The 15,000-nt window shown below is 38.9% G+C and overlaps 1 protein-coding gene across 6 annotated transcripts in view; it reads left to right on the forward strand.

Moving 5' to 3' along the window:
- Nucleotides 1-15,000, forward strand: part of ntng1a (netrin g1a) — a 148,776-nt gene that overhangs the window by 104,445 nt on the left and 29,331 nt on the right. For all 6 annotated transcript variants that reach the window (XM_060869518.1, XM_060869519.1, XM_060869520.1 and 3 more), the window contains exon 4: nucleotides 964-1,136. In XM_060869518.1, coding sequence (XP_060725501.1) covers nucleotides 964-1,136 — 173 coding nt within the window. The remainder of the gene's footprint in view (nucleotides 1-963; nucleotides 1,137-15,000) is intronic.

Raw genomic sequence — 15,000 nt, forward strand, 5'->3', positions numbered from 1 at the left:
AAGCAGCACATAAAGGGAACAGATGCAGACGTGACGGAAGAGCAGCACGGGAGCACGAGGTGGAGAACCGTGACACACACACACACACACACACACACACACACACACACACACACACACACACACAAAGACTTCACACTGAGGAGTGGTCTGTGAGGCCTTTAGATAGTGTCTGCTGATGTGTACAGGTGTATGTGTGTGTTTGTGCAGAGATTTGTGCGTATGTGTGTGATTGTGTACAGGTGTGTGTGTGTGTGTACAGAGATTATGTACCAGTGTGTGTGATTGTGTTTGAGTGTGTGTGTGTAATTGTGATTGTGTACAGAGGAGTATGTGATTATGTACAGTTATATAAGAATGTGTGTGTGTGTGTTTGAGTGTGTGTGTGTGTGTAATTGTGATTGTGTACAGAGGAGTATGTGATTATGTACAGTTATATAAGAATGTGTGTGTGTGTGTTTGAGTGTGTGTGTGTGTAATTGTGATTGTGTACAGAGGAGTATGTGATTATGTACAGTTATATAAGAATGTGTGTGTGTTTGTGTGTGTGTGTGTGTAATTGTGATTGTGTACAGAGGAGTATGTGATCATGTACAGTTATATAAGAATGTGTGTGTGTGTGTGATCATATAAAAGATCATATTTTAGCACTGATGTGTTTACACAATTTGAGAAGAATAAAGAGTAAAGATGTCCCCAGTGGAATGGACACAGTGTGTATAAGGGACACATTAGAGCAGGACAATAACTAACAGGTTTGTAATAAATCTTCTGTCCTCTTCAGCAGAACTGCACATTGTTGTACTCCATGTCTTTAACCCTGAGGAACAGGAAGTGGTACAAATCACATCCAGTGTATTTGATGGAAAAAGGGTTGAATTAATGAAGGGTGCCAATACTTTTGAAATTGACTGAACGTCTCTCTCTCTCTCTCTGTGTGTGTGTGTGTGTGTGTGTGTGTAGGTGTAAGTGTAACCTGCATGCGAACAGCTGTGTGTTTGATAAGGAGAAGCTGAGCTGTGAGTGTGAGCACAACACCACGGGGCCCGACTGCGGACGCTGCAAGAGGAACTACCAGGGACGAGCCTGGAGCCCCGGGAGCTACCTGCCTATACCTAAAGGCACGGCTAATATCTGTGAGTATACACACACACACACACACACACACACACACACACACACACACACACACAGGTTAGGTTTGCTATCTCTGATATTTCACAGACATTATTATTACTCTAGATAAGTAATTCTATACCGTTAAAAAACTTGATTACCAAAAAAAACCTCCATCTGTCTGTGTGTGTATATGTGTGTGTGTGTGTGTGTGTGTATGTGTGTATATATATGTGTGTGTGCGTTTGTGTGTGTGTATGTGTGTGTCCTAGCCACACTGTCCTTCCTTTAACAACCTCCTCCTGTTTTCTCACTTACTCCACTGGCCTACTTACTGCCCATAGAAAGTAAAATATACAGCGTGCACACACACACACACACACACACACACACACACACACACACACACACACACGTTTTTGTGCTAAATATAGTCAACCAAAAAAATTTGATGAACATTGAAAGATTTTATTTAAGCAGAAATAAATAAAAAACAGCAACATTTATTGATAAAAAAAACTTCAGTACTAAATGTTAGACTATTTATTTAATTATTACAATCAGAATTTAATAATAATGTAGATCAATCAAATGTTATTAATATTAAAAGTTAAAAAACTTTTTAAACTGTTGAGATATTCCATGCATCCTGATTGGCCGATTTGTTACTTACATTTTATCTCATTTTATACAACTGAGCATTTGAGGGTTAAGGGCCTTGTTCATGGGCCCAGCACTGGCATGTGACAGTCTGGTCTCAGTCTGGTGGATGTGGGATTTGAGCTCACAACCTTCCAATCAGTAGTCTAACACCTTAAACTAGGCCACCACCTCCCCCCACATCCTATACATCAACGTTGCGCCATTCTACATCCTGATTGGCCGAGGTGTTTTGACATTCTGAGCATCCTGACTTGCCGCTGTTTTGGGCCATTCTAAGCATCTTGATTCGCTGATGTGGGCATCCATGGCATTTAAAGTACCGTAATAAGCTGTGATAGTTTGGTAGTCCAAGCATTTGCTGCTGTGTTAGTAATCCAATTATAATGGTTGTCTGCAGACTTTTAGCCTTGTATGCGTCCTGATTGGCCGCGGTGTTGCAGCATCCCAAGCGTCATGATTGGTGTTCATGCTGTGCGAGTGTAAGCGCAGTGATTGGACCTCGTGTGCCATGGCATTTCAACACCAGTGACCGGCTCTCAGTGCCATTTCATTCCGAGTGTCATGGTTGGCTGCAGTACCATGGCATTTCCAGCATCATGATTGGCCACCGTGTCACAGAGTTTTTAAGGTCGGTGACTGATCGTCTATCGCGGCATCCCAAGCATGATGATAGACTGGCGTGTCATGGCATTCCAAAGGTCGGGAATCTGATTACTCCTCCGTCGTATCTGGAGATCTGCTTTCTATCAGACGACCTGGTTATCAAGAGCAGGTGTGTGGATTACAGCTGAAAAGGAATTCTGGAGGAAGCTGATCTCCAGGAACATGTTCAGGGACCAGTAATGTAGATCTGTTCAGCCTGAAGCTCTTGTGTATGGTTTCAGCTGCAGATTCATTGTTTTAAGGCTGCTGTGTAAATGAGCATATTATTTTTACCTTGTTAAGGTAACTGCATAGCACGAATGTCTGGAAATACAGACATTAAAACTATAAGGTATTAAAAATGAAATAAAAAAACCCTTTATGGTCGAGCTCGGTGTCTAATGCCTCTGAGTGTACCTTTTTATGTCTGAGCTGCGAGGGCTGAGAGAAAAAATCCATAATGTAATAATGCCATAAAACAGCCCAGTCTATCTCTGTCCTCTCGGAATAAAGACAAAAAAACACTTCCGTTGCACTGGTTGTCATTTCTAAACCGATTCCTGGCAAATGTTCAGCTTTTTTAGCATAAAGAAAGTGGAGATGAGATGAAATGATTATAAATTAATTGAAAAATTGTATTATATTATATTTTATATCAGCAGGTTTATATGATATAGCTGATAAAGATGACCAATGCATGATGGCATGGTGTGTGGTGTCTGTTAGAGGACAAGAGTGACAGAAAAAAAGGAAAAGAAGGTGGTATCACTCTTTATTTCCTTCCTGTTGGGAAGCTATGTTTCCCTCCATGTTGGAGAACATGAAGAAGAGGGATGGGTTTGTAAATTAGCTTTGACAGGCTATTTCTGTAGGGAAAGTGAGGACATTTTGTCTCAAGCCCTGAAAAACATTGTTTTATAGAGATAGATATAGATATATTCCATCTTTCTCAAATGCTCGTCTAGTTTTTAAAAAAGTTGGGAAAAGGAGGATTAAAAAGCATCACAACATGACACTTTATTCCTCTGCTGCTTTCAGGATGGGGGTGCACAAACTTTTGGCCTAAAGAAACTCTATAACAGTCTGCTTTGACAGATAGCATATGGCTTTGATTACATCAGTCTTGAAGTGTTTTATTTTAATATATATATATATATATATATATATATATATATATATATATATATATATATATATATATATATATATATATATATATATATATAATATATATATATATTATATATATAATATTAAAGTGTTTAATTGTTTCCATATATATATATATTTTAAACAATTAAACACTTTAATATTAATGAATCAACACCCACTGACCAATCAGCATCCTGAACTCAACAGCGCTGATTAAAAAACATTGCAGGAGTTATGAACATTCAGATAAAATCCCTGGGTGAGGAGATTTATTTTCAGAAATGTGCCGTAAACTCTAATCTAATTACCCCTCAGCTACCCCGGCATGGAGATACATGAGAGTTTAAAGTGAGATGAGGAATAAATTCCATGCAGGCCAGAGGAAGAATGTGTTTATGTTCATCATCAGTGATAAACAGGACGGAGCTTCATTTGCAAGAGCGTGTTCGGCGAAAGAATAATTCATGGCTCTCATTAACGTTACACGAGCAATCGAATGAAATTCACACAAAAAATGAACTCATCCGAATTAAGCGAGTGAAAAAAAAACACGGCCTGATGGTGAAAGCGGTTCCAGTTTGTTTTTCCCGAACGTGAGAGAGAGCGCTATGTCTGTAATTCAGTCAAACGTCTTAATCTCAAGTTCCTTCATTTATTAATTTAAAAAAAATGTAGAATAAAATATGAGATGAATTGTTTTATTTGACTTGAGGGACGTAAATAGTTTTGGTATGTAATTGAATTCACTGTAATGTGCGTGCGTTATTATCCATCATCTGGATTCTGATTGGTCAAGAGGAGGAGGCGTGGATAGTAGCTTATCTGTTACATAAATCACAGGTTTACATTATATAAATGTACTACATTATTGTTGCTATAGCAACAGCGGGCATGCATGGTGACTAAGGGGACAATATGGAACTTTTGAGTCACGTCGTGTTAGCGTGACCTGAAAGGAGTGATTGTCACATCTGGACCTGACAGAGAAGGCAAGACTGAGTGACGGTTCACGCTCATATCAGCACTGAATTCTGGGCTTTAATTAGCACACATTAGAGCGGAGAGGCAGATGTCAGACTGATTCTCACCAGAGTTGGACATACATGAATCACACCGTGCTGATTTCAGACAGATGTGACTCTGTGTATCGCTGCTCTCTTTTCACAAGTAAATCTCATAAGAAGCGTAGAAAGAGTAAAAAAAGCGAGAGAGCAGATTTACGCTTCAAATGAATGTAAAAATAAAAACAGATTAAGAGGAGAATTCACAGTGCTTGACCTGTTGCTATGTCACATTGTAACACTCTAGTAAACACTGTAACACACTGTAACACACTGTAACACACTGTAACACACTATAACACCCTGTAACACACTATTAAACACTGTAACACACTGTAACAAACTAATAAACACTGTAACACACTATTAAACACTGTAACACACTATTAAACACTATTAAGCACTGTAACACACTATTAAACACTGTAACACACTGTAACACACTATTAAACACTGTAACACACTATTAAACACTGTGACAAACTATTAAACACTGTGACACAGTGTAACACACTATTAAACACTGTAACACACTATTAAACACTATTAAAGACTGTAACACACCAACACACTATTAAACACTGTAACACACTATTAAACACTGTAACACACTGTAACACACTATTAAACACTGTAACACACTGTAACACACTATTAAACACTGTAACACACTATTAAACACTATTAAACACTGTAACACACTATTAAACACTGTAACACAATATTAAACACTGTAGCACACTATTAAACACTGTCACAAACAATTAAACACTGTAACACACTATTAAACACTGTAACACACTAATAAACACTGTAACACACTATTAAACACTGTCACAAACAATTAAACACTGTAACACACTGTAACACACTATTAAACACTGTTACACACTGTAACACACTATTAAACACTGTAACACACTGTAACACTATAAAACACTGTAACACACTATTAAACACTGTAACACACTGTTACACACTGTAACACGCTATTAAACACTGTAACACACTGCAACACACTATTAAACACTGTAACACACTACTAAACACTGTAACACACTATTAAACACTATTAAACACTATTAAACACTGTAACACACTGTTACACACTGTAACACACTATTAAACACAGTAACACACTGTTACACACTGTAACACACTATTAAACACTGTAACAAACTGTAACACACTATTAAACACTGTAACACACTATTAAACACTATTAAACACTGTAACACACTGTAACACACTGTAACACAATATTAAACACTGTAGCACACTATTAAACACTGTAACACAATAATAAACACTGAAACACACTATTAAACACTGTCACAAACTATTAAACACTAACACACTGTAACACACTATTAAACACTGTTACACACTGTAACACACTATTAAACACTAACACACTGTAACACACTATTAAACACTATTAAACACTGTAACACACTGTAACACACTATTAAACACTGTACACACTTTATAACACTGTAACACCTATTAAACTACTATTAACACTAACTGTAACACACACTGTAAACATTGTAACACTGTAACACATATCATAAACACTGTAACACACTGTAACACACTATTAAACACTGTAACACACTATTAAACACTGTAACACACTAACACTAACACACTATTACACACTGTAACACACTATTAAACACTGTAACACACTGTAACACACTATTAAACACTGTTACACACTGTAACACACTATTAAACACTGTAACATACTGCAACGTACTATTAAACACTGTAACACAGTAACACACTAGTAAACACTGTAACACACTGTAACACACTATTAACACTGTTACACACTGTAACACACTGTAACACACTGTAACGCACTATAAAACACTGTCACAAACTAATGAACACTGTAACACACTCTATTACACTATTAAACACTGTTACACACGGTAGCGCACTATTAAACACTGTAACACACTAATAAACACTGTAAAACACTGTTACACACTGTAACACACTGTAACGCACTATAAAACACTGTCACAAACTATTAAACACTGTAACACACTAACACACTATTAAACACTATTAAACACTGTAACACACTCTAACACTATAAAACACTGTAACACACTATTAAACACTGTAACACACTATTAAGCACTGTTACACACTGTAACACACTATTAAACACTGTAACACACTGTTACACACTGTAACACACTATTGAACACTGTTACTTACTGTAACACACTGTTACACAGTGTAACACACTGTAACACACTAATAAACACTGTAACACACTATTAAACACTATTAAACACTGTTACACACTGTAACACACTGTTACACAGTGTAACACACTGTAACACACTAATAAACACTGTAACACACTAATAAACACTGTAACACACTAATAAACACTGTAACACACTAATAAACACTGTAACACACTATTAAACACTATTAAACACTGTTACACACTGTAACACACTGTTACACAGTGTAACACACTGTAACACACTAATAAACACTGTAACACACTATTAAACACTGTAACACACTGTAACGTACTATTAAACACTGTAACACTGTAACACACTATTAAACATTGTAACACACTGTAACACTAATAAACACTGTAACACACTGTAACACACTAATAAACACTGTAACACACTAATAAACACTGTAACACACTATTAAACACTGTAACACACTGTAACGTACTATTAAACACTGTAACACAGTAACACACTATTAAACATTGTAACACACTGTAACACTAATAAACACTGTAACACACTGTAACACACTAATAAACACTGTAACACACTGGAACACACTATTAAACACTGTCACACATTGTAACACACCAATAAACACTGTAACACACTGTAACACACTAATAAACACTGTAACACACTGGAACACACTAATAAACACTGTAACACACTATAACACACTATTAAACATTGTTACACACTGTAACACACTATTAAACACTGCAATACACTATTAAACACTGTAACACACTAATAAACACTGTTACACACTGTAACACACTATTAAACACTGTTACACATGGTAACACTTAACACTGTCACTATAAACACTGTACACACTTAACACTATTAACACTGTACACACTTACTTAAACACTTAACACCTTATTAAACACTTAACACTGTAACACTAACTACTTAAACTGTACACGTAAACAACACTATTAAACACTGTAACACACTATTAACTAAAACATAACACTGTAACACTGTAAACATACACACTGTAACACACTATTAAACACTGTAACACACTAATAAACACTGTTACACACAGTAACACAATGTAACACACTATTGAACACTTACACACTGTAACACACTATTAAACACTGTAAGACACTGTAACACACTAATAAACACTGTAACACACTATTTAACACTAACACACTGTAACACACTAATAAACACTGTAACACACTGTAACACACTAATAAACACTGTAACACACTGTAACACACTATTAAACACTGTAACACACTGTAACACACTATTAAACACTAACACACTGTAACACACTAATAAACACTGTAACACACTGTAACACACCAATAAACACTGTAACACACTGTAACACACTAATAAACACTGTAACACACTATAACATACTATTAAACACTGTTACACACGGTAACACACTATTAAACACTAACACACTGTAACACACTAATAAACACTGTAACACACTGTATCACACTAATAAACACTGTAACACACTATAACACACTATTAAACACTGTTACACACGGTAACACACTATTAAACACTGTAACACACTAATAAACACTGTAACACACTGTAACACACTAATAAACACTGTAACACACTGTAACACACTATTAAACACTGTAACACACTAATAAACACTGTTACACACTGTAACACACTATTAAACACTGTCACACACTGTAACACACTATTAAACACTTCACACACTGTAACACACTATTAAACACTGTCACACACTGTAACACACTGTAACATTGTAACACATTATAAACACTGTCACATACTGTACACACTATATCACACTATATCACACTATATCATAGTGTAACACACAGTAACACCCTGTAAAAATAAACACTTTCTATTCAGTAATGAGTCAGTAATTTGTATAAATCTGTTGTTGTTTTTACCTTTTTGTTGTTATAATCACTACATTGTTAAGAACACTGTGTTGTTATTAACACCTCGGTCTCAGAGGCCATAACCTCCATCTTGTGTTCCTCTCAGCTCCCTGTGTGTATCATGTTCTTTATCTCATTATTCGGTTTGTTCAGCTTAACATTTCTACCTGCTGAGAGCTCTCTCTTCATCACTTCACTGCCCCCCCCCCTCCTCTGAGACACATCTCTGTTTGTTTTCACGTCTCCACACTTTCCTCTGTGCCGTAATCTCTCCTTCAAATATTTGTATCCTTCGTCTTCGCTCGGCTCTAAATCTTCCCGGATTTTACACTTTTACACCTTTAATACAAATCTGTTCTCCGTAGCTTTACACACTGGAACAATAGCACTGAGGTTCTGAGGGAATTTCAGGTCGATCATAATTAATAACTAACGTTTAAAATCGTATTGAGTTAGAAAGCAGTTAACTTCCTCAGTTCAGTCCCACTGATCGCTGCGGGGAAGGAATTTTTATTATGAGTGTGTAAAGCTTTAAAAGAGTTGGAACTGGTGCATGATGGAGTTTTATGTGATTTATTTATTTATTTATTTTTTAATGTGGAATTTTTTTCTGCATATGGTCACATGACCAGTCGTACGAGCCCGAGTAAGATGGAGGCTGGATTAAAGCTCTGTAATATGTAGTATCTAAAATTGGTTATAAAGAAGATTTTACTCTGATGTTTGGTCTGATATTTGGTCTTTTTTTGATATTTTAATATACTGTTACTGTAGATTATTCTCAGAGGCGATCAGAGGAAGGTGAACTTCTAAGAAGAACTAACCTCTTGTTAATTGTTTTCCTAAAATTAGTTCAAGTTATTTACTAGTTTATAGACACCTCTCTTAATGTATTTATGGAAATTAACATCCCTAAGAGATACAAATTCAATCCAGAATGTAGCCTCGTTCATCACCCCACCCATCCCTTCCCCATCCATCGCCCCACCTCTTTCCCCGCTCACTGCCCCACCTCTCCCCACCCATCGACACGCTCCTCTACTTGCCCACTGCCCCACCCCTTACTCCGCCCCTCTCACCTCCCACTGCCCCACCCTTCATCCCAAACATCTCCCTACCCCTCACCCCGCCCACTGACCTGCGCCTCCCCCACACATCACTCCACCCATTGCTACGTCCCTCTCCCATCCCACTGACCACGCATCCTGCCCATCGCCCCCACCCTTACTAGCCTGCCCCTCATTCCGCCCATCACCCTCCCCCTACCACATCCATCGCCCCACCTCTCTCCCTGCCCACTTCCCCACCTCTCTCCCACCCAAGGATATGCCCCTCTACCGGCCCACTAATCCAGCCCTTGCCTGCCCCTCTCCCCTCCCACTGACCCACCCTTCATCCCAAACATCGCCCTACCCCTTACCCCGCCCACTAGCCCACCACTCATCTCACCCATCACACTACGCGTCACACCACCTTTTATCCCCCCCACTGACCTGCCCCACACCCTGCCCCTCACCCCTTGTTCTGGTCTCGGTAAGCTCGAGCTGTGGTTTTCTCGCCACCTAATTTTACTCCTGAGGAAAATCCTGAATGACATAAACGCTCTCTGGGCGGTGGATCGGCACGTCCTCTCTTCTCAGCTGCCATTAAAACAGCGTGATGGATCGCCAGAAGACACACACAGCCCCGGAAAAGTAATTACTAACTTTGCCTGGGGTAGAATTTAGGAGATAAGACTTCGTGGATTGTCCGGAAGGAGACAAAACAGATGAAACAGAAGTGAAGGTCACAACTGACCACACACACACACTAATGAGGCTGGCAGGTATTCTCCTGGTGTTTGCAGTGACACACGCCACTCAGAGCAGTCGTGTCATGTCCCCTCTTTCCTGCTCACTGTGGTTCAGCAGCTTTTACAATCAGAACTGCAAAGCATGCTGGGAAATTCAGGACGTGTTATTTTGTCCCTGTCCGGGTTAATCGTGTCTGATCAGCCTCTGGGAGAGAAGCTAGAAAAATGGGCTGTCACCACGACATGTGTTTGTGTGTGTGTGTGTTGGATCTTGAACTATCATTGTTCACTAGTTAACTAGTGTGTGTTGAATATGTATAGTTTCCATAGCAACACGATAGCAGTGTGATTTATTTTAAAATCCCAAATTAATTTAATTTTTAGATGAAACAATAATCACGATGGAAATAAAAACCCAAGGCTTCGTATCTCCTAAACATTAAACCTAGGATTAAATGAAATAGAACACTGTGATCACTGTGTTACTGCTCAGGTCTTAGTGTTTATCACATGTGTGTATTAACTACATTAATACTGTAAAACTCATCATCCTCCCTCTAAACTGATTACAGTAACCATCTGATTCTTTTATTAGCCACAGATTATAGAATAAACATGAAGAACAGTTCGAGTAAAAAAGGAAAAACAAAAGAGTTTCGAATTTCTTTTTAGTCTAAAAGGGAAAAAAAAATCAGAAAATCCCTGAGCAGCAGAGACAGAGTTTTGATGACATGTGAGGACGTGTCCCAATCCTCACTGTCAGATTACCCTACATTCCCTCTTTCCTTCTCTCTCTCTCTCTCTCTCTCTCTCTCTTTGTTTAAATATTTTGTTTTTCCTTTTTTCTTTTCTTAATGTTCCGCTCCAAGTGAGACTGTGTGTCTCTCACTCAGTCTACTGATGACTCAGTTTGCACCTATATATATATATATATATATATGTATGTATATCACACACAGATACACACAGATACACACACACACACACACACACACACACACAAACACATTAATGCAGCACATCAGTGCCGTTGTAGAGCCGAACAGAGACAAGTAGCAGGTGCTTATTGAAAATTAATCTAATGATGCGACACTCGATATTTGACATCTGTCAGAAAATACACACACACACACACACACACACACACACACACACACACAGTAGAAATACAGTAGAAGTTAAAAGAGTGTGTGAGTGTGTGTTAGTGTTTGTGTGTGTTTGTGTTTATCTTGTCTTTTTCATTTCCCACCTCTCCTTTATTCGTTTTTAATCTTTCTTTCATTCTGCTCCTCCATTCTTCTTTACATCTTTCTTCTCCTGTTCATCCTTCATGTTGTCTTACATCTCTCACTCCATCTTCTCCTTTCCTTCTTCTTCTTCTTCTTCTTCTTCTTCTTCTTCTTCTTCTTCTTCTTCTTCTTCTTTCCTTTCTCTTTCTTTCTCTTTTGCTTCTTCTCCTCCTTGATGTTTGTCCTCTTTTCGTCCTTCACCTCCATCCTCCATCCCACTATCTTCCATCGTTTCCTTATTCATGTTCTTCCACTCTTATTCAATCCTTCTTCATTTTTCTTTCCTGCGTCTCTCATTCACGTCTTCCACCATCTTGTTCTTTGCTTCATTCTCCAACTTCTTTACATCTTCAACCTTATTTTTTTTCCTTTTCATCTTTCTCCATGTTCTTTGTTTTTTTTTCCACATCTTCTCACCTTTCCTTGTCTTTTCTGCACATCTTCAGACTTTATTTGACTTTTCCTTTTTGTTGCTTCATCTTTCTCTCCTCCTCCTCTTCCTCCTCCTCTTCCTCCTCCTCATGCCTCATTCACATCTTCCTTCCTCTATTCTTCCATCTTTACCTTTTGCTTCAGGATGAAAGGATCGAGGCTTCCAGCTGCCTCACACGCTGTAGGAGGATCATGGTGGAATGCTGGAATATCATTTTCTTTCCCTTCTTTTTTCACATTTCCACTTGATTGTTCTGCCCTTGTTTATTTATTTATCACTCTCGTCGATTCTCGTTTCTTGTATTATCCATGAGCCTACGCTTTCCTGACTACTGGCTTTTTCCGTTTCATTTTTTTGACAGGTGAAGAACAGGGTTTGAGTTTGAAAGCAAGTGATTCAGGCATCAGATAAAACCCTAAAAAAAAGAAATGTGATGTGACCCCGTATTGTCTGTGTGTGTCTGTGTGTGTGTGTGTGTGTGTGTGTGTGTGTGTGTGTGTGTGTGTGTGTGTGTGTGTGTGTGGATATTGTGGTTTTCTCATAAATTACATTACGAAAAAATGTTTTTTTGATAGATCTATCTATCTATCTATCTATCTATCTATCTATCTATCTATCTATCTATCTATCTATCTATCTATCTATCTATCTATCTATCTATCTATGTCTGTCTGTCTGTTTGTCTATCTGTCTGTCTGTCTGTCTGTCTGTCTGTCTGTCTATTTGTAAGTCTGTCATTGTTGCTTTTTTATAACATAATTCATTTCAACTGAAAAACGAAAGTTTGTTTTGTGTTTTTTTTTTTCGAATTGATCAAATCTAATTGAATCATCTCCAACAAACAAAAACATTTTTAAGTTTAGAATTTTTTTGTGTGTGTGTGTGCTTGTGCGTGTGTGTGCGTGTGTGCGTGTGTGTGTGCTTGTGTGTATCCATGGTTTCCTGGCATCTCATCCAGTGTGAATTCTTCCACCTGGCACCCAGTATTCCTGGGAACGTCTCCAGATCCAGCAGCCCAGAATAAAGTACTTACTGAAGATGAATGGATGATAAAACAGCACAAAGTTTTTTTAATGAAACAATTCTGAAATTATTTCCCAAACTTTGCTGTATTTATTTTTCAAAAAAGGAAACAATCATTTCAATTCTAATGACAGTGTAGAGTATGAATATATTAGGGTTTTGTTTAGTAATTTCTGTAGATGTGTGACGTGTGGTTCGTACAAGTAATGAGGCCTGAGACGAGAGAAGAAATAAAGAAATTACAGAACATGTGAACAGGTGAGAAGGTGATGAGGTCAGATTGTGAGAAGGTAGACAGGTGGACAGGTGAACAGGTGAACAGGTGAGGAGGTGAACAGGTGAGAAAGTGAACAGGTGAGGAGGTGAACAGGTGAGAAGGTGAACAGGTGAGAAGGTGGACAGGTGAGAAGGTGGACAGGTGAGAAGGTGAACAGGTGAGGAGGTGGACAGGTGAGAATGTGGACAGGTGAGAAGGTGGACAGGTGAGAAGGTGAACAGGTGAGAAGGTGGACAGGTGAGGAGGTGAACAGGTGAGGAGGTGGACAGGTGAGAAGGTGGACAGGTGAGGAGGTGAGGAGGTGGACAGGTGAGAAGGTGGACAAGTGATGAGGTGAGGAGGTGGACAGGTGAGAAGGTGGACAAGTGATGAGGTGAGGAGGTGGACAGGTGAGAAGGTGGACAAGTGAGAAGGTGGACAAGTGATGAGATGAGGAGGTGGACAGGTTAGAAGGTGGACAGGTGAGGAGGTGAACAGGTGAGGAGGTGGACAGGTGAGAAGGTGGACAAGTGATGAGGTGAGGAGGTGGACAGGTGAGAAGGTGGACAAGTGAGAAGGTGGACAAGTGATGAGATGAGGAGGTGGACAGGTTAGAAGGTGGACAGGTGAGGAGGTGGACATGTGAGGAAATGGACAGGTGAGAAGGTGGACAGGTGATAAAGTGGACAGGTGAGGTGGACATGTGAGGAAGTGGACAGGTGAGAAGGTGGACAGGTGAGAAAGTGGACAGGTGAGAAGGTGGACAGGTGAGAAAGTGGACAGGTGAGAAAGTGGACAGGTGAGAAGGTGGACAGGTGAGAAGGTGGACAGGTGAGAAAGTGGACAGGTGAGAAAGTGGACAGGTGAGAAAGTGGACAGGTGAGAAGGTGGACAGGTGAGAAAGTGGACAGGTGAGAAGGTGGACAGGTGAGAAGGTGGACAGGTGAGAAAGTGGACAGGTGAGAAGGTGGACAGGTGAGAAGGTGGACAGGTGAGAAAGTGGACAGGTGAGAAGGTGGACAGGTGAGAAGGTGGACAGGTGAGAAGGTGGACAGGTAATCAGTTAAACAGTCGAACACATTTGGATAACAGCAGGTTTTAAATCCAAACACTGAGATGAGGTCATTTATCACAACTCATACTTTATTTTACTAAATTATATATATTTTTATATTTCATTCTATTCTTTTTTCAAATTTTCAAATTTATTTTGTTGTTTATTTTTCTTTGGGAAAATTTAGTACATTTTAGTACAATACATCAAACATATAGGAGACAAGTAAAGAACCTTGATCCGTTAAATATCTCTTAGCAGAATGCTAACATTCTCTCTCTCTCTCTCTCTCTCTCTCTCTCTCTCTCTCTCTCTCTCTCTCTCTGCTTCTTC

Source organism: Tachysurus vachellii, chromosome 5 (assembly GCF_030014155.1).
Source record: "Tachysurus vachellii isolate PV-2020 chromosome 5, HZAU_Pvac_v1, whole genome shotgun sequence".
Classification (NCBI taxonomy): Eukaryota; Metazoa; Chordata; class Actinopteri; order Siluriformes; family Bagridae; genus Tachysurus; species Tachysurus vachellii.